This window comes from Panthera tigris, chromosome B1, assembly GCF_018350195.1.
Source record: "Panthera tigris isolate Pti1 chromosome B1, P.tigris_Pti1_mat1.1, whole genome shotgun sequence".
NCBI lineage: Eukaryota > Metazoa > Chordata > Mammalia > Carnivora > Felidae > Panthera > Panthera tigris.
The window spans coordinates 186,093,180-186,115,308 of NC_056663.1; the positions used below are offsets into that span (position 1 = coordinate 186,093,180).

A 22,129-nucleotide genomic window follows, 5' to 3' on the forward strand; every position below is an offset into this window, starting at 1 on the left:
CTTAGGCTGATGACCTACACTAAATATTTCTAAATTGAATCTATTAGGCAAAACGTCCTCCTTAAAGATGTTAAATGTTGTGATGCATCCAACTGAATTTTACAACTTTTGTTCCAATTTGCCCACGGCCAGTTACCATTTTCAGAGCCCCAACAATGACCTATTTTAATTGAATCCTGCTACAAACACTTAAACTTTCACTCTTTAATCAAATCAGGTTTCTAAATAGAAATTAAAGTTGGAGCAGAACAGCGAAACTTTTCGTGGAAAGGTCCAGTTGAAGTAATGGTGCAGCTGTAACACAAAATACCGCAGCAAAGTGTGAAAAGCTGGGAATTACTCCGAGATTGGGCCAGTCTCAAACACGTCAGGTAATGCAAGTGAAAGAAAATACTTTAAATTCATTATTTTACATCTTCTTTACGTTAAAGTAAGGCAGCTTTAGTATAGAGGATTAATAAAATGGCAAAAAAAAATTGAAAGATTTTTAAAATCACTCGCAACCATGACTGCGTTAATAACACATTTACAGACTCCTAACCTCAGGAAGAGTAGTTGACCAAGGGCCCCAGCTCTGAGCCCTGAAATCCTCTGTCCCAAGTGCTGGCCTTTGCACTGAGGCCACACTTTCCTGGGCTGACCTCAGCCAGTGCTGAGTGTGGTGAGGCTACCACGACAAGCCTGTACCTGGGAAATGGGGGACTTCCTGACAGGCGACTTTGGCTCAAGGACTCCCTGAAGACCTGGCTGGGCTTTCCCTTGAGCTGTCATGCAGTCTAAATGCTTCATTCAAAATTCCTTCTTCCTTCCCTCTCTCCTACACTTGTCAGACCTGCATCCCAGCCTCTTCCCACTCCAGTTTCTCTCATGGAGAATAAACTTATTGCATGATCAACACCATCCTGGCCTCTGCTTCCTGGAGGACCCAGTGTGACATGCCACCTGATGGCAAAGACGATGGTGAGGACGATGGTGTTGATGATGGTGGTGGTCATGATGGTAGTCTAAATAATAATAAGGATTAACATCTACTGAGTTTGTTTGTTTTTTTTTAATGCCAGGCTGCATGCTAAGAGATTACTTGAGTTATTTCATGCACTATTCCCAATAACCTCCAAAAGGTAGATATTACCCACCTGAGAGAAGTAAGTCTTAAAGAAATTATGAAACAAAAACAAGACCACATTGCTTATGAAAGTCAATAAGCTAACTTATTCAAATATTTTTCATGTTTGTATCACATATATGAAGAGCCACTGCATCAACTCTGGGTAGTTGGGAAAGTTTTTCCAAGCCCTTAAAACAAACAAAGGTCAAGAAAACGAGTCAAGGCCAAGTAATTTAAACAATTGGGACCATTAAAACATCCAAAATAACCATACCCAGTCTCCAATTTTAGAATTTATTGACACTATTAAACAGACCACTTAATAACAAACTAATGGGCTTTTTCTAAACGAAACAATTGGTACAATAAAATGCACTTAAAAAGATTTATACCCCATAAGCATCTTTCTGAGAAAGAACACCAGCTTGGAACTTGTAGCAGCTTGCTAATTCAAGAACAGAACTTTCTGATGGCAGCAAATGCCGTTTAGAATAATTTGAGGTTTCTTTGACTCATAAACGAATTGACTTTGCTCAAGGTCTCCCAGGAATCACTGGGTCAGTCTTCATTCTTAGGAGATGTCTGCTGATGTCTCAAAACAACTCCCTGAATACAGAGTTTTCTGGACTTTTCATGTTAAAGTCTGATTGTGGCAGCTACAAAGTTTCCACAGTATGTCAATTGGCAGTACAAAGGGGTATGCCATTGGTAAACCCCCAAAACTCTTAATTTAATTATTAACTCATGTCAGGGAACAAGGTCCTCCAGTACATCATGGAAACAGACCTTTTGTGACTCTTCTGGCACAATTTCTCTCCAAAGTCATCATCCAACATCAAGCCAACCATATCACAGTTTTAGTGTGGTTGCATTTTGTCTTTAGTTGAGCCACAGAGAGTACACTGGGGTGACCCTGGCAGATGCTTGTCTCAGCTGTCTAATATCTATGCCGAGAAGGCCTCAGTTCTCCCTTCACTAAATCAGTTGGACAAGATTTATTGTATACCAACATTTGCCAAGTTCTCAGCATTGCGGGGAACCAAGGATACATTAGAGTCTCCATCACCTCCATCCCCATATCTTGTTCTTCATGCAAACAAGTAGGCAATAGTCAAAGCCCTTTGTAATATTTCCTCCCGTGAAAGACCCCTAGTCTCCCACACTGTGTTACAGAGTGGTAGATGCACATCTCTAATCCGTGCCTGCAATCTAGACCTGGATAATAATTTGTAAGATATATGAAGTAATGGACCATCAAGAGAAAATGTTGCTCTTTCAAAGATCCCCAAGTATGCATCTGTATGATAGACTACAATGACTCCAAAGGAAGATTATTGTCTTTAGAGTAAATAATGCACTTTTTCCCCCAAGTCTCAAAGCCTGTATTTAAATGATTATTCATGGGTGTTGTGGGAGACTTTAAGCCTTAGCTTGGCAATTCCCAACATAAAAATGTGTAATGTTTCAAAAACCTTGTTTATGAGTCACCTGCCCAGAAACTCACCATTGCCTCTTACATTATATTGAAATTCCCAAGCCAACCCCCAAAATCTATTTATCTCATTACACACCTGAAGGGTATTCAGTGACACCTACCCCTATTTACAACGTTGTTCCTTTGAGAAAATGTCCTCTAAATTCCTAATCAAGTGACATGTAAATACATTTCTCCCTGTACTCAGGGGTACATAGGGAGAGACAAGAGGATGAAAATGAGAAGTGAATGAGCTCAGACATTCAGACAGCGATCAGAACCCTGTTAATCTTACACATACATTCAAAAAATGCCCTTCTCTACATGATTATTGCTCATTAGGGTTGAAGAATTATAGCCTCCACTATCAAGACAGATATTTTCAGAATCTGAAGTGACTACCACCCTCCCCTTGGTACCTAGATGAAACATAAACCTAGGTATAGGAAGATTTGACATTGACTTTGAAACTGTCCAACCTCTTGTCTATATTTTCAATATTTCCCCTAACTCCTTTAAGCGCCTATTATAATTAGTATACATTTTAAATAGGTTTTTAAATGGGTGCATCACAAAAATATTTTTCTGTCTTGAATCAAGGTAAACCCTAATAAATTTACAGTTTCAAAATATCAAATAGGCCCTTTTAGATTAAAAAAAAGAAGAAGAAGAAGAAAAGAAAAACCACCTTGGTTTTTTTTCTATTATTAAAATGTAAAGGATTTTTAAAATCTCATTTATTTTGTCAATTGGTTCTGCTTAACATTCTTCAGCCCAGTCCACTCTCAATTATCCATGCTAAGGAAGGGGGATCAGTGGCCTGGATAATCTAAAACAGCAGACAATTTTAAAAGCCCTTGTATTTGGCCTGGGCATACTTTACAATCAAACTCTGATTATCCACACTAATGAAAGGAAGATCAGGCACCTTGAGAAAGATCCAAAGCCAATATAGATGTGCTCAGCTGGTTTAGGGCACCTCGAGGCAGAGGCCCATGTAGCACAGTAGAAGGAAAAAACAGGGCTCCAGCTATTACCAATGGTGACCACCCATGCCATCCAAAATACCAACACACAGCTACAATATCCGTATCAACACCACTTATGATGGTAGTCTTCTTTACATGCGTGGAGTCATGTCCAAATGCCACCATGTAAAAAAGCATGTTGTTTCAAATATTTAATACAAGAGCAGATTGTTCATGTATACTCAAAACCTCTTTTAGGGGTTCCCTTTGCCCCTCTCCATCCCCTGCCCCTTACTACCTCTACTCAGAAAAGTCACATACTCAGAAGAAGAGTATAAAGGATAGAGATGAAAGAGGCAGTATGTTGGAGTAAGAAAAGTTCCAACTTGGAAGGTGGAAAGACTGGACCTCTGTCCCCTGTTGGTCTCTGCTCATGCCAATAGTCAGGTGTGCACCCAAGCGGAGGGAATAATGTGTGCAGCAGTACATGAAGGTCATGGCACATTTAAAGAATGGCATGTGCTTCATCTTGGTCAAGGAAGAAGATACAAATGAAGAAAAGCAAGAGGTGAAGCTGGCGATGTAGTGAGAGGTGAAATTACAAAGTTTTTTTTTATGCCATGCCAGAAGTTCAGAAATTATTCTGTAGAAGATAGAAGACAGTAATAATGTTTTTAATCACTGTTAAAATTTATTAAACGCACACAGGTTGCCCAAGACTGCTCTAAGAATTTGATGTTAATAAACACATTTAATGTTTACAACAACCCCAAGATAGACACTATTATTGTTCTCATTTTACAAATCAGGAAACTGAGGCCTGCAAAGCTTAGGTATCTCCCAAGATCCCTGACTGGTGGAGTCAAGATTCAAACCTAGCCAGTTTAATTTCAGAGCTCTTGTTATCTCTCACAAAATGGAATGATGTGGTCAGAATTTGAACAGACCACACTCTAAGCACTGTGCTGGAGAGACTGCAGGAGTGTGGAGGAGTGAAGGGTATTTCAAGAAGATAAGCGCCAGTGAGTTCCAGAACTAAAGAAAAGGCAGTAGTAATGGAGGAGAGGATGTAACCAAGAGGTTAAGAAGAGATAGAATAAAAAATAATTGGTTAAATAAAGAAGAGAGTAAGAGGAAGAGTCTAACATGAGTCCCAGAGTGCTGGCGTGGGCACTTTGTGATGGCCTAATAATTTTTAAAGAACCACTTGACCTTGTGCACCAGTGAACTTACCTGGAAAGCAACCCCTACCAGATGGGCAGGCCCAGGAAGGAACAGCACAAGTAATGCTTTTTATTTTCCAGTACAATGCTGGCACATACTCATCCAAATAAACAAATGTCTCATCTTAACTGATGAATTTGGTGGTGACAAAAACAACAACAACAACAACAACAACAACAACAACAAAACTCATGTACAATTATGTAGGCTAATATATAGAACCCATACTCCAAACAAATGATTGAGGTACAGCAATTTTTTCTTGTTTTTCCTGGTTAAATATATTGAATCACATTTAGTTTTTCATGTAACATCCATGAACACTATAGAAAGATAAGAAAGAAAAAGCACAGGCTGATGAGAAAAGATGCAGACATGTTATAGCTTATCAAGATAGTTGTTAAGTGTCATAAAAAAAAGCCAAAACCATTTATAGAACACTCGTATTCAGGTATATATAAAAGGGTATGTGTGCATAAAAGTCTATGGATGGGGGAGTCTGGGTAGCTCAGTTGGTTAAGCTTCTGACTCTTGATTTCAGTTCAGGTAATGATCTCCACAGTCCGTGAGACTGAGCCCCAAGTTGGGCTCTGTGCTGGTAGCACAGAGCCTGTTTGGGATTCTCAATCTCTCTGCCCCACCCCCACTCACACGCATCCTCTCTCTCAAAAATAAATGTATAAACAAATGTATACAAAAAGACTAGAAGTATATTAACCATGAACTTGAAGAGAAGTGGGGGCAGGAAGCATGAAAGTAATAAACAACAATCAGACAGAGAAAGATAAATACTGTATGATCTCACTTATGTGAAATCTTAAAACAAACAAAACATGATGACTATAGCTAAAACCCTGCTACATTTGCCAGTTGCTAAGAGAGTAGATCCTAAAAGTTCTCATCACAAGGAAAAAAATACGTTTTTGGTGAGGGCGATATCTATATGAGATGATGGATGCTAACTAGACTTATTGTCATGATCATTTCCCAGTATGTCTAAGCCAAATCATTATACTATACACCTGAAATTTATACTGTGTGTCAATTACATTTCAATAAAATTGAAAAAAAATCGACTTCATAAAAATACAAAATCCTAAAAAAAAAAAAAAGCAAACAAAAATATTCTTTAAAATCCTCATTATCTGGAAGTTATTGAGATCTAAATCTTGTCTCTTTCTCTTCATATATAGTCCTTTATGAAAAGACTGACTGTCAATAGTTCCCACCCACTTATACAGAACCCTACTTCTTATAAAACCAGTCCTGTTTTAGTTAAATAGAACTATTTGACTTTTAAAAACAACCTAACTCAGACACTGATATCAACATAATCTTTCATTCATGAACATGAACAGGCTCTCAAGGATCACCAGACATTTGACAAAAACAAATAGCATGAAATATATGCAAAAAAATCTCAAAATCTTAAAGTGATACAGAGGGAAGGAAGGAAGGAAGGAAGGAGGAAGGAAGGAAGGAAGGAAGGAAGGAAGGAAGGAAGGAAGGAAGGAAGGAAGGAACTTAATTTTTTAAACAAGCATTCTTAAAAAGATTTGAGGTGTGATTACATCCAGAAAACAAAATACAGCTTCTTAAAACTGAAGCAATCAAAGAATAAATTTGAAAACCTAAAACTATGATTGCCACAATTAAATATTCAAGAGGAATTGAAAAACAGAATGAATGAAGCTAAAGTCCAAATTAGTAATCTGGAAGAAAAAGTTGAGGAATCAACCCAGATCCAGAGAAGTACAAAATGTAAGAAAAAATGTCTCCCATATTCACCCCATGAAGTTTCAATAAAAAGAGATCAGCACTGGGAATTCTACAGGTGAAAAATCTGAGGCTTAGAGAAGTTAACTCATTTAATTCTCCAGCAGTATACAAATAGAATCAGGCATATTCCAGATGTGTCTTACTCATAAGCCCAAGACTGAAATTCAATCAGTACCTGTAAGAGTGGCCCCACTCTGATTGGTTCATGTAGGTGCCAGCCTGATCAATATCAGTAGTTTACAGCTGGCCTCCACTCTTAATGGTCAATGAAGATGATAGTCTGTCCCATACCAGTTGTTTATGGCGGCATCCACTCTCACTAATCAATGCAAGTGCCAGTCTAGTCTATACCCATTCTTTATAGTCAGCATCTTCTTGGGTAGTGAATCAGTTGATGAATATTTGAACATCATCCCTGCCCCAGCCCGTACTCTTTCAATGATGCCTACATAGTTTCATGGTACAATCAAAAACAAGGATGGATTAAATACGTGAGGGGGATTAAGGAGCGCAGTTGTTGTGATGAGCACAGGGTGTGGTATGGAAGTGTTGAATCACTATATTTCACACCTGAAACTAATATTGCACTGTATGTTAACTAATCAGAATTTAAAGAAAAACTTAAACAAAGGGAGGCGATCACTGAGATTTTTGTGGGTCACAAATTTGAAACTGCGGGGAAGAAATAAAGGTGGTTTCTGTCATATCACCCTTTAAGCTATGAGAAATTTCATGGATAAATGCTTCCGTCTCTTCTTCCTTTTTCCTTACACACCAAGAAATAAGCAGCCATGCTTTAAGTCTTTTTTCTCTCCTTTCCTAGGTGGTCCAGACAAAGAATAGATCTATCTGGTAAACTCTTATCTGGTAAACTCTGTCCTAGAAGACTACCACAGGCAGTCATCCTAAACTACAATGTTTAAGGGGTTTAGCAGAAAACAGGAATCAAGATAAACAGGAAGTCGTCTAAAGAAATATAGGGCCTGTGCTGACATCTAAAACGTGTAGATGTCATATGCCTCTGGCTCAGGTTTGTGTAGACTAGATGAGTTTTTAAAAAGGACTAGAGAGGAAATAGCCTGAATAGAAATCACCACAAATGGGATCTAAAACCAACTTGAAAATTCAGCTGCCCTGTTTATTCTCCCACTTTTAAAATGCAAACATAACTCCAATTTTTTTTTTAACGTTTTATTTATTTTTGAGACAGAGAGAGACAGAGCATGAACGGGGGAGGGGCAGAGAGAGAGGGAGACACAGAATCGGAAGCAGGCTCCAGGCTCTGAGCCATCAGCCCAGAGCCCGACGAGGGGCTCGAACTCACGGACCGCGAGATCGTGACCTGAGCTGAAGTCGGAGGCTTAACCGACTGAGCCACCCAGGCGCCCCTCCAATTTCTTAACTATAGCATTCCATCTTTGACATACCAAGGCAAACAGAAGGCCAAAATTTGAGCCCACCCCCAAGTTCTGCCAACACAAAGCCAAAGTTAAAGCTAAATCAACATCCAAACATTATATTGGTATCCAGTGCAGCATCAAAGGTTGATAATGACATTCATAAAACTGAGGCCTTTTCCTCCCTAAGAACCACAAACTCAGATCCCACCAGGAGGTGTTGACGGAGTAGTTTAGACTTTGCTTAGGATTTGTGGGATTCTGCAGATCTTGTTCACCCCTTAAGAGCCTTCCCTGAAATCACTGGGAGTTTTAAGCTCATAAGAGCTGTAGAACTGGGTCCTAAATGTTATTTTCATAGCTCCTCTGTGGCCTACCGAGGGAGTAAACAAAATGCCACTGAGCTACCTGCTGTTTTGTGTCTCTCATTCCCTCCAGCCAAAACAGAGGCAGAGGTGACTTCACAAAGGGTTAAAACTCATGAGAAATGTTTTTTTTTGTAATTAAAATACCGCAGGAGACTCACTTCTGTACCAACAATGATTATCTGCCTTTTTTTCCTGCCTCTTCGTCTAACAAATACATTTTACAGGTTTTACAACGTTCTTTACAACTCACCTAAAACACATAATTTTCCTCCTGCTTATATCACTCGTTTATTATTTATTTATTAGATTTATATTGTGCTTTCCTCCAAAAGGCTCAAAGCAGCACACAGCCAACTCTTATATAATAAACATTTCATTAAACTCTTCTTAAAAGCTATAAACAGGGAAGTAGCCAGAGTGGGGGCCGAAGAGATATGAAGGACAGTAAGAAGGAAGAATCAAGGGTCAAGTGAAATAAGCAACCAAGTAATCAATATATTAGCAGGCCTGGTGATCAGAAAGTCCTGTCCTGACCCATCTACAAAGACCCTGACAGTGCCTTCTATTCTGAGTAACAGAGCCAAAATACCCTATTTCTGTGTGGGGGTGAGGCATGGGTATGCTGGGCAGTGGGGAGGCGTGGGAGTATGCTCATTATCTCTCAGGGCTAGCAAGAGGGTATGTGAAAACAAAGATACCTACACAGACAGCTGTGTTTTGAAAGCCAGTGGAAAGACATACATGGTAATGCTTTATCACACATAGCCAAAACGTTAGCTTTTTGTTGTTTTTTTTAACAAATACAATTTACGTTTCATCCTCGGTTCTGTTGAGGGTATGTGACTTCTTCCGACGGTTCTGTAGACTTTCGGAACCAGGGCAACCTAAAAGTTCAAGGATTCTCAAAATCAAAAAGTGACCAGGCGACTTCAGCTTTTAAATCCCAGGTCACATTGATTTGACAATGCCGTATGACAAAGCCACTGACATCCCGCATGTGTGATCTGCACCACAGTGGGAAGGGAGCTACACTCTCCCAGCAACTGCTGGTGGAACTAGTCCGGAATGAGCAAAGAGGGAATGTATTCTAACATGCAGAAAAAGGGGAAACCACCATTCCCCTTAGGTGGAGCAGACAATGTAACTCTCCCGTCAGTAAAGGAGCAGAAGAGACCACAGCCAGGAGAAAGAATCCCCACGATAGGATTAGTGTTGCCGCTCTTATGCTCCAGGCTCTCTTGTGCTCCCCTTACACATGCTAAACTCTGTAATCCTCAGAACAAACCTACAAAGTGGGAATGACCACTTTCCTAATTTTATAAATAAGGAAACTGAGGCTTAAGTTATTTGCCCAACGTCACTCAGTTAGTAAGTGCCTGAGCTAGGATTCAAACCTAGCACAGAAGCATAGGTGGAAAACCACAAACATAAAAAAAATCATTCTGTGAGTTGACAAGGAGAGAAGTCATGGTGGATCAAGTCTCCCCACTTCGACGCTGCTAGAGAGTTAACAGCACAGGGGGAGGTTAGGGGCCACAAATAAAAATCTTAAAACAAGGCTGCAGCAAGCTCAGTACAGAAGGGCATGAACAAACTGCCTCCAAAAGACAGAAGACCTATGGCAACCCTGAGGCCCTGTGAAGACAGGAGCTCAGAATGGACCGGTAAGGTTATCCCTAGGTTCTACATGAAAAGGATCTGGAAACTGGCACCTGAAATGTATGATATCGTCTTGTATAACTGATTGCAGATTTATTCCAAGTTAACTTCTAAGTTCCACAGAGTCATCCTCAGAAATCCTTTTGTAACCCCCTCAATATAAAGACCATGCATTGGGCACTTACTAGGTACCAAGCATTTGACATACGTCATCTTATTTTTGTTGTTGTTGTTGTTGTTTGTTTTTAATATGAGAGAAAAAGAGTTGGGGAGAGGGGCAGAGGGAGAGAGAGGAGAGAGAATCCCAAGCAGGCTCCACGCTCACTGCCAAGCCCCCCACAAATGCAAGATCATGACCTGAGCTGAAATCAAGAGTCAGATGATCAACCAACTGAGCCACTCAGGCAATTCCACATCATCTTATTTAAACCTCACAGCAATGATATAACATAGATACCCTAATTTTCCCCATCTTACAGATTGGAAGCACAGAGAGATTGAGTAACTTGTACAAAGTCACACAGAGCTAGTAAAAAGTAGAGTCTGGGGAGTCACGTGGCTTGTTCTGGCCCCCAGAACTGTGAGAAAATAAACCCCCCAATTTATGGTAATTTGCTACAGGAGTTCTATGAAACTACTACAAGAAACTCTCTTAGCTTTGTTTAGCCCAGCGTTTCCCACATGGAAAAGATATGTATATATGGAGCACAGGCTCATCAGCAGTAGGACAGAGACCAGGGCTCCAACTCCATTAGACCTCCAGCTCCATCCAAGGTGCTTCCTCACATCCTGCGGTTGTCCCCTGCGCTTATCAGCTGCCCCAGAGATGGGATGGCACACTAGACTAGTCTCTGCTTTTTAGCACTAAAAATAGAACCGGACACCTCTTCCAACGGCTGAACATCCTCTAATAAAGTCTCTTGTATTCCTTGAAGAAATTTACTGAGTATTTTTCCAGCCAACAGTGGAAATTAATTTTTTGTTGTTGTTGGGGGGAATTTTGGCAAGAGTGTTCAAGAAATCAATGACAAAAGCAGCTAGTCCAAGGTAAATTGATGTCTCAGATAAACTTGAACTTACTGAAATTACAGGTGCAGCTCAATCGTCAACCCCTCACTACCACCAACCTTGCCGAAAGAAAGGGACAAAGGAACATGAGCCTCTTCTGTGTGAAAAGTGACAGTTTCACTTCTATGATTACAGACTCACTAATCCCTTTCCTTCTTTTCCTTTTGCCTCCTCGGCCTCACCCTCTTCCCTAGGCATACAGACCCCACCAGAAGTGATTCCATTCCAGCCCTAGTGAAGGGGAAGGAGCTTCTCCTACCTTCCACTTGATAAGCTGCAGTGGACGCCCCCCATCCAAATCCTGCAGGGAAAGCCATATTTTCAGAAGAGGGCCAGCTAGACACTCAGCCAAATGGGAGTTCTGTGCCCTTTAGTCAGAGGAGCCCAAGAAATTGTGCAAACAGTTTGGGGACTCACCCGGACCAAAGTCTCAGGATGCAAATGTGTATGCAAACAAGAAGGGAGCCAGATTAAATGATCACACTTGACTGGCCTTGGCCTTGATACAAATCCAAGACACTTTGTAAGGGCAAGCATTTCCACTTTCTTCTCTGGGCACACCCTGATTTTAACAGAGTTAGACCAGCCTGGATGCTTTGGCAGGGCACCCATTCATCCAATCTTATCCATTTTATTAAAAAACATGGACATTGTTTTTAAAAGTCACATTATCCTACTAGAATTCTCCGTTAGCCAATTCCTCCCAATTCCTAAGCCCCACTCCCTACAAGTAACAGTTTGCAACTGTCTCTTCTGGAATTTTCTCCCATGTTATTTAAACAATAAACTGAGATTACTGCTTCTTTGTTTTCAATTTTAGATAATAACGATCGAATTCTGGATATAGAGGTAGAAGATCAAGCTCACTCTGTCTCCCTCCCTCTGGCTCTCTCTCCTCCTCTTCCAACATGCTAAATAAACACTTGATATTGGGGCTCCTGGGTGGTTCAGTCAGCTGAGTGTCCAACTTCAGTACAGGTCATGATTATCACTGTTTGTGGGTTTGAGCCCCACATCCAGTTCTGAGCTAACTGCAAGGAGCCCACTTCAGATTCTGTCTACCTCTCTCTCTGCCCCTCCCCTCCCTTGCTCGCTCTCTCTCTCTCTCTCTCCCCCCCTGCATCTCTCAAAAATAAATAAATAAACTTCCAAAAAGTTAAATAAATACTCGATACTTACATTACTATGACCATGTATGGTTCAAAGCTGAGCCGTGAAATAATAGACCATGCTTATGTGCAACCTTTTATTTTCTCTGGGGTTAATCAACTGCCTGGTTTTTATATTGAATTTTCTGTATACCTATCACTAATTCATCCCCAAACACTCTGAGAGAACGATAAATCTCTGATGTTCAAACACTTCTATTTTCCTGCTCATTCTGCACGATTGTCGTTCAGGCCACCACAGAGCTACGTAATCTGCAACCCCATCACCTCTTCTCTGTGCTTTCTTCCTCTTTGTCTTTTCTCCGTGAATAACTTTCTGATAAAGGAGGCATGAGAAGTAACTTTTTGGAAACTCTGTAGTTCTGGAATTATCTTTATTCTAATGTCACGCTTGATATGTAGTTTGACCACTATGGGATTCTATGATGGAAGTAATTTTCACTCAAACTTTCACAAGCATTGGTTCCTGGCCTTCTAGCTTCTGGTGTGGCTATTGAGAAGTCTGATGACAACCCAAGTCCTAATCTTTTATATATAACCTGTTTTGTAACCCATCCCCCCTTCCCTGCCTCCCAGGCTTCTATTTCTGAAATCTCACAGTCATGCGCCTCGATGTGGGACTTTTCCTCCACTGTCCCAAGCATGCAGCATATGTATCACAGTAACTCAGAATGTGGACAAGAGGGGAAACTGAGGGGTGCACGAGAAGGCTCTGTACTATCTTTGCAACTTAGCTGTACATCTAAAATTGATCCTGAAACTAATATAACACTGTATGTTAAGTAACTAAAAATAAAATGAAAACTTAAGGAAATAAAAAATTCTTTTTAAAGGCAAAATAAAAAGTTCATTTTTTTTAACTGCCTGTGGAGAGAGGAGTTAGGCAAAATCAAAGTGAGGCTAGTTACTTATTCAGTTCCCCTACATCAGCTTTTAAATCATCCTACACTGTGTAATGAGAGGAACACAAGATTGGAATGGGGTATAACTCATTGCAAATCCCACCCTGTCCAGTTATCCTAACCCTAAGAAGAAAGAAGAGGTTAAATATAGAAAGAAATGAGAGAAGACATTTAAAATATTTAAAGGTACATGTTTGGTGAAATAAACACAAAAAATACAGGGCATACTATTAAAATTAGCCCCTATAGTCATTCAGTTCTGAAGCCATCATCATAAACTGAATGAAAAAAAATTGAAATATTTTCATTATGAAACACTAGATGGCAGTATTGCAATTATTTTAGGTTTACACATTGCCCTTCGAAGTGTTACTAAAATTTAGTTATCCCACCAAAGACCACCTTCCCCTGCAGCCCCTAGCTAATTGCTACTGTTCTTCTAATGATTTTTCTCCAGAAAGAACAATCTACCTTCTTAGCACTCCACAGCCTCTGAGGTTACTTGACCACAAATGGCAGAATTCAATTTCTCTCACCTCTGATCTGATTCTCTACTATGGCATTCTCAAGCAATTTGGCATCAGGACCTCGTACACTCTTCAAAATAATCGAGGCCATTAAAGAACTTTTTAAAATGTGGATTATACTTAACAATATTTACCATTTTAGAAATTAAAACAGACTTAAAATTACCGATGATTTCATTTAACATATAGCAATAAAAAGCAGGGAACAGAAATAACATATTTTATGAAAAGTAATCATCTGATCCAAAACAAAAACATTTAGTGGGAAGAGTGTTTTACATTTTTGCAAATTCCTTTATACGTGGTTTAGGAGAAAACAGCTGGGTGCCCATAGCTGCTTCTTACTCTATTTGTTGCCTGTGTAAAACTCTACTGCACACTCAAACAACTGAGAATAAAAAAGGAAAATCATGTCTTCATATTTATGAAAATAGTTTTGACCTTGTGTACCTCCAAAAAAAAGTCTCAGAGACTCCAAGGGATCCGTAGACCACACTTTAAGGACCTGAGCTTTCCTGGTAGTCTCTTCCTTCCTCTCTTCTAGTACCTTCCTTTGCTATCAACAAGCCTTCTGTATTCTTCTGCCCTTACAGAAAATTCACACCACTAACAGTCCCTGCACTGAAGTCCTAATGGATATACAACATATAAATATGCAGCCACAATACTGAGTAAAAATTATCTTATTTGGGGCTCCTGGGTGACTCAGTCGGTTGAGCACCCGACTTCAGCTCTGGTCATGATCTCACAGCTCGTGGGTCCAAGCCCCACGTCAGGCTCTGTGCTGACAGCTCAGAGCCTGAAGACTGCTTCAGATTCTGTGTCTCCCTCTTTCTCTTCCCCTTTCCTGCTCACGCTCTGTCTCTTTCTCTCAAAAATAAATGCTGGGGGAAAAAAAGAATTACCTTATTTGTTTACTTTCTTTATACAAAAAGAATTCTGATTTTATGGCCCTATCTAACAAAACTGGCTATAATTTGTCATTATGTAGGTCCCCTCCACTTCATTTTAGGGCCATTCAAGAAAATTTAGATCTTATGAAGACCAAATTTTAAAGATGCTTAGTGTCCTCATTCTCCCATCTCCTAGTTTGGGCCCATCTTGCTCAATACCAAGATGTCCACTTTCCAAGCCTGCCATGGGTCCTTCAAGCCCACTTACTCTCTGCTCGTGAGGCACAGAAATCCCTCTCAATGGGTATAAATCTGAGACCTTAGGTTCAATTCCCACCTCAAAACCACACAGTAATTCCTTTGAGATCCTGCCACCTTCCCAGGGTACGGGCTCAGAATAGCACTCCAGACCCTGCTAGTCACGAGAGTCACCAACCTGTGTCCACCTTCCAACTGGAGGGAAATAAGGTACTTGCATTATGGTTACTTGCACAATGGCTATCAGAATGTATGCTCTCACCAGACGTCCTAGGAATCCCAACAGACTATATACCCAGTGACCTCTAGGTAAAAATACGTCTTGCAGAAACTCTTCTCTTTGTTAACTGCAAAACAAGCCATTCTTCAAGGATTCAGCTCAGTAGCTATGACTTTCACTCTCCCAACTTACAATGCTGAGAGTCAAAAGCCCTGGCTTTCAAAATGTTCCTGTGAGGGGCGCCTGGGTGGCGCAGTCGGTTAAGCGTCCGACTTCAGCCAGGTCACGATCTCGCGGTCCGTGAGTTCGAGCCCCGCGTCGGGCTCTGGGCTGATGGCTCGGAGCCTGGAGCCTGTTTCCGATTCTGTGTCTCCCTCTCTCTCTCTGCCCCTCCCCCGTTCATGCTCTGTCTCTCTCTGTCCCAAAAATAAAAAAAAAAAAAAAAAAACGTTGAAAAAAAAAAACAAAATGTTCCTGTGTACCTGTGTCAGGAGAAAAGCAAGTTTCTAAATAAGCATTTTTCAGTCTGCAACAAAGACTCCTCTGCATTAGCCAAAACCTTGTCCAGCTGGGCACACAATCAAACCACATTTGTCAGCTCCCTTATAGTTAGACGAGGTCACAGGACTGTCTTGACCAGTGGAATGTGGGCAGAAATAGTGTGCACCCTTCCGGGCCAGGTTGCTGAGATCTGCCCACATCATCACCTGTGTTTCATGCATAATACCATCATTCTCCTTTCGTCTACTGACTGGATACACAGGCTACAGGTTCCACTGAAATCTCTGAGGCCCTAGGCAATCCTGAGATGGAAGGAGCCTGGTTCCCTATATCACTGCATGGAGCAGGGCAAATGCTCACTCCATAAGCAACCCACTTTGGTTGAATGAGAAATAAATGTTTACTTTGCTAAGCCACTGAGATTGGGGAGTTACCAATAAACACACTTTCTGAACAATGACTATGATTTTTAAAAAAGAAGCCTAAGAAAAAAGTTTAATTACTTCAAAGTATTCTTCCCCCCTAGCAGGGAGACTCTTTGGTCATATCACATCACTGGAGAAAAAAGACAGTGACAGGGAAAGAGAAGGGGGTGGGGCTAGTATGAGGTAAACCAAAGGGCAAATCTACCTCAGGTTGTTTGTGCATTGGATTATTCATCTTGACTTTCTGCACTTGTCAGGAAAGATCTAGTCAAAACTTGACGTTGAAGAGGCACATTTTACAAAAGTGCTTCCCAAACAGAGCCCTTGATTCCTGAGAGCCATCAAGCTATTTTTAATATTTCAATAATTATAATTGCAATTGTACATTCGCTTCCTTTCAGGTCTCCTAAGCTTTCTAAAACTCCAATTTTATTACTTTAGGCTGGAATTATATGAACTCATTGTGGTAATACCAGCTTTTTTCATGCATGAAAATACAAAAATGAATTCTTTATAACAATGCTCTCAGTTTCTTAGTAGATAGAATCTGTTAAAACATGAAGTCCAGAAAGTAAATCCATTATAAATGGAATCTTTGATTGTGAAATTCCTGACAACCATGATGTGTGTGCTCACGTGTGTGGGAGACAAGGGGTAGGGGCATTTATTAATCCAGACCACCTAGGATTCAATCAACCCTCAAGCTTCTGTTGATAACAGAATCTGATTTTCCTTTGGCTCTCTGCCTTTCCCCTGTGCAGACCACATAATTCCAGAAAAGCTGACACCGCACCACACCCAATAATCCACCAGCTCTGGGGATTAATTTTAGGCTATCTTCACACCTCTCATTGGTTAAGGGATTGGATTAAAGGTGGGCTTGAAACCCAATCAAACAATAAGATGTGAGAAAATGTACTTTTAGGGGTTCTGAGTAAGAAGTTTTTTCACTCGGGGAGCCTGAGTGGCTCAGTCGCTTGAGCGTCTGACTTCCGCTCAGGTCACGATCTCACAGTTCGGGAGTTCGAGCCCCGCGTCGGGCTCTGTGCTGTCAGCTCGGAGTCTGGAGCCTGCTTTGGATTCTGTGTCTCCCTCTCTCTCTCTGCCCCTCCCCTGCTCTGTTGGGCTCTGTCTCTCTCTCCAAAATAAATAAACATTAAAATTTTTTTTTTTTAAGTTTTTTCACTCTTCTATAGAAGTTACCTAAACAGACATCCTCTTCCTGCTACACACGAATATGGAAGTTTTTGGCAGCCATTTTTTCATAAACATAAAGAGGACTACCTTTGGGATATGGAAGAAAGACAGAAGGAACTCTAATTGCCTTTACGGTTTAGACCTACTTGGATTGGGTTTCCTATTAGTTGCAACCAAAAGATTCATATACAGTATATATATGTTGTGTGTCTATATCTGTATCTGTCTCTGCATATACATACATATATATGTACATGTGTATATGTGTGCAATATGTATGTGCATGTGTTCATATTTAGCCATGCATATGGTCTGATGTAGATATAGACGTATATAAGTGAGTATGGACTTAGATATATGAAAGTGGATGTGTGTACATATACATAATTCATATGTGTGTCTATACATCATAAATCCCCTCCAAATAAAGAAATTTACTGGATATTTTTTCTAGCTGTCTTGAATGCTGGCTCATGTCACCAGGCAGGCAATGAAGATATATGTGAGATAATTAATGGCACACTGAAGTGGGATTCAATTACATTATTTGCATTTATTTATTGAAGGCCATACGCCCCATAAGATTTAGCATGGGTGCAATATAAAACAACAGCAGTGCATCAATCAACATTTCAAAAAGTCATACTGTTATATAATTAAAGATTACTGCTGAGTAATTTCCAAAACAAACAAAAAGATGCTCTGTCCTTTAAGGTGTTGACAGGCTGGTACTAACAAAGGCATACAAGTAATCACAAAAACCTCTCAATACCACTCAAAGTTCAACTGTTGAGCTTAGCAGCTCTAAGAATAAAAGGCAGTCCGAAGAGACAGAGGAACTCATAATACTTTTGGGAGCCTTCCAGCAAATATCTACAGCTATAGTATCAGATTCTAGTAATAAGGCATTTTAGGACATTATCCATAGTGCAGTGACTCTGTCCACGTCATTAACAATCCAGATTCACCAGAATTATTATTCCACATACTCAAGATTTAGCTACTCAGATCATCCTCCTAAAAAAACTTCCACCAATGTAATTTAACCTCCATTTGTATATCTATGGACTATTTGGAGAAGTGCTAAACTGAACTGGAATTAGGGTTACAAGTGAGGTGCCTAGGAGAAAAATTTAAGGAGGTACACTCTCAGTCCTGGTCTTCATGTTAAATACCAGAAACAGAGTCCTCAGGCTCAAAGGCCTTGCTACAGACCAGGAACTGGTTTTCCTTTTGAACTGTTCATGGCCATGCACAGGTGTGCCATGTGCCTCAGGACTAGACTGTAGCTAATCCACCTAAGTCCCATGAGCATTTGCACATTTGAAAGTATCTTTGATTGTTAATCTTGCTTCAGGGATTGGGTTTGGAACTTCAAAAGCATTTTCTTCCCATAGTGAATAAAGCAAAGCATTGGAGGCCCACAATCTGAAAAGGAAGTGTAAAAGACTAGAATGAAGCCAAACACGATGTAAAACCAGAGTGAAAAGGAACAATTTCAGTGATCATAAAATTAATTTAGGGGTTCCTGGGTGGCTGAGTCGGTTGAATGTCTGACATCGACTCAGGTCATGATCTCATGGTTCCTGGGCTCGAGCCCCACTTGGGGCTCTGTGCTGACAGCTTGGAGCCTGGAGCCTGGAGCCTGCTTTGGATTCTGTGCCTTCCTTTCTCTCTGTCCCTCCCCCACTCGTGTTCTGTCTCTCTCTCAAAAATAAATAAACATTAAAAAAATTAATTTAGATGAATTGTGTGGAAAGAGCAAGCAATGACATACAGCATGTGATGGCCTAGGAGAACCTGCCCAGACCTGTGTCTCTTGGATCCTTAGTCAAAGAGCACCAGATGGTCTAGACAACATTCTGAACCTTTTGCTTGTCCTCTTCCTACTTTCTACCCCATGCAGCCCACCTCCAAATACCGTTGACTCCAATTCCTTGACCTGTCTTAAATACGTCCATTCACCTTCATCTCTGTGACCTCTTAATGCAAAGTCCACAGAAATCCTCTCAAGACTACAAAGTTCCAAAGGTGCTAACTCCCAACTTCCAGTTGTGTTCCCATCCAAGAGCCTCTAGAGCAGCCTGAGCCATCTTTCTAAAACATAAATTGTTCAGATTGTCACTTGCCCCTGAAGTTCAAACTTCTTGACCTGCATAAAGCCTGCAATGATCTGGTTCCTGCCTCCCTTCCATTGACATCCACACCAGTGTTCCTCTCACAAGCTCTCCTTCCTTCAGATCTTCAAACCTACCATGCTCCATCTCTTCTTCAACACAATTCTTAACAAACACTGCTTCTTCTGCCTGGAATATGTTTCTCCCTTTATTGTGGCTCTCACCACTCTTCCATTAGCCAGCTGAAGGTTTCCTTTTAATGTTTATTTATTTTTGGCAGAGAGAGACAGAGCATGAGCAGGGGAGGGGCAGAGAGAGAGGCAGCCACAGAACCCGAAGCAGGCTGCAGGCTCCGAGCTGTCAGCACAGAGCTCCGACGTGGGCTCAAACTCACAGACCACGAGATCATGACCTGAGCCAAAGTCGCACGCTCAACTTACTGAACCACCTAGGCGCCCCTGAAGGTTTTCTTTTTAAGGGCATATTCTCCAGAAAGAGTTAGGTGTCCCACTGCCCCAAGCTCCCATTGGACCTTGTGCACCCCTTATCATAACACTCATGCCATTTTATTTTAAAATGTGTTTAGTGGTCTGACTTCCCTATCGGTTTATAACTCTTCTAAAGTAGAGATTACCTTACTCAGGCGAGCTAAAAATGAAAGACTCATTTGGTATATGGTTTCCCCGAATTCATCAATTTAATCACCAAATGGGTAATGATCATTTGTTATGAGCCAGGCACCATACTAAACCCTAGGAAAAAGTGGTGAACCGATCCAACCAAGTCAATCCCTGAACATAGTGTTAGGGCTTGAATTATCTTCCAATTTACTAATTAAAGGTCCTCAACTTTGTTTAATAGCATCCCATTTTTATCCCAAGTTACTCAGGGAGGAATCAAAGAATAAGAGTTACCAATAATTTTCCTAAGCATATTATGGCCACTCCTTCTCCCAACAAATTTACAGATTCAGAGTAGAGAAAGGAGACAGGTAGGGAAGAGGGAAAGTGTACCAAAAACTACAGGATGCTATTGTACATTTGACGTCATCAACGGAGAAAGCAAACCCTCTGGGACCATGGCCTGAAGTGGATTTAGGATTTAGGCTCAAGGAACAGATGATAAGGATTCTTCTCTGAGCACTCCACCAGAAAAGCTATCTGTGATGCTTCTGGGTGTTAGGGAGGCTGGTTTAAAAATCCATCTGCCCAATTTGGTGTGCTGATGGTATGGGGCATCTCTCTGCCTCTGCACCATGCAGGGAGTCCCCCCTCACTGTCCTTCATAGGCAGCTCTGTCCTGTACTCACATTCCCTTTATTTGGGAATCCCTGCTTTGAACAATGGTGCATGATACAACACCAGACCTCAACTTCTGCTTTGGTTCATAACATTTAGAGCTAAAAACTGGTCTGCTCATTTTCAATAATTATATAAGATTATTACATTCTCATTTCCTGTGTGAGTTCTATGTGGTTGTATTCTAATGCCTTTTTGCATTATAATCTTTATATGTAATAATCAAAATGTATAAAGCATGAGCAATACATTGATATTATTCCTGAAATAAAGGGGAGGTCATTAAAATATGCCAAAACAGTTAAGGTCAGCATGAAGAAGCTTGTGACAAATGAGAATTTTTCCTGAAAACCTCTTTTTAGAACATTCACTTCATGTGCTTAGAGTTCCATTGAAGAGACAGATATTAATACACACAAGCAAAAAAAAAAAAAAAACCCACAAAAATCTAATTACAAATGTGATTAAAAACAAAAGTTTTAGCTTCTGATAATGGCAGAGTAGCTTGTATCAGAATTACCAATTCCAACTGTAAACTCTAAATATAACACCAAAGACAACTAAAGATAAAGTAAATGTGGATAGCTACAGGGGAAGAGACAAACCATAAAAGAAGGGAAGTGAAGCAGAGTGTGATCCATTTTTAAAGGTTTTTACCCTGAGGACACCCCTCATGGAATTCAAGCAGGAAACCTCTGTCCTCTGGCTTGAAGGGAAACAGGGAAAGAAGTCTGAAGGAGGAGAGGGGGCTGGAAACTGAGGGGTAAAATCCCAAAACAGAGGAAGCTAAAATTTAGTAAAATTGCCATGTTTTCATTATATTTATGGGTTACCTTTTACTTACAACAAATGATTCTAGTTTTCTATATGCCACCATGATATAAATATATTTATAAGCCCATTTTTAGGCTAAAAAAAAAAAAAGGTTGAGTCAATGTAAAGTAAGTAGTAATGAAGGTATGAAAAAGCCAATTGCACAAATTTTAAAAGTGTACCCAAATGTTTGAAACTGGGGCCAAATGGCCAAATGTCTTAGGCCATTATTTTCACCCACTTTAAATCCACGCACAACCACTCATTTCCCCTCTGTCTTATGCACATTTTAACAGTAAGGAAGATGTTGATTAGCTTTGCCTTTGCCACTTTTTATTGGGAAGAAAATTTGAATATGCAGTATTTTTAAACCTCAGATGACACCTCTTTTCTAGAATAATGACTGGACAAGGTCTATGGGCTTGGGTGTCACATGACAGGCCCCATGAAAGGGATAACTTTGCTGTTTCTTACTTATGTAAAACTTGGATGCATTTTTTATTATTTATTTATTTTTATTTTTTAAGTAATCTCTGTACCCAGCGTGGGGCTCGAACCCACAACCTCAAGATTAAGAGTTGCATGCTCCACCAACTGAGCCATCCAGGCACCCCTTTGGATGCATTTCTTGGCCTCTCTGAACCACAGTTTTCCCTGCCAAGGAGGGATCATCATTCTTAGCTCATGGGCTTGTTGTGCAGATCCAATGAGATGATACATGTGAAGCTCTGTGAAAAGGGCCAGGCCCACCACTGATAAGCTTC

At 40.5% G+C, this 22,129-nt stretch overlaps 1 protein-coding gene across 4 annotated transcripts in view; it reads right to left on the bottom strand.

Moving 5' to 3' along the window:
- The window catches only part of LOC102959330 (cytosolic beta-glucosidase), a 131,832-nt gene extending 120,366 nt beyond the window's left edge, over nt 1-11,466 (bottom strand). For all 4 annotated transcript variants that reach the window (XM_042984850.1, XM_042984849.1, XM_015542724.2 and 1 more), the window contains exon 1: nt 11,305-11,466. In XM_042984850.1, coding sequence (XP_042840784.1) covers nt 11,305-11,362 — 58 coding nt within the window. In that variant the 5' untranslated portion in view covers nt 11,363-11,466. The remainder of the gene's footprint in view (nt 1-11,304) is intronic.
- Between the last annotated feature and the right edge of the window lie 10,663 nt (nt 11,467-22,129).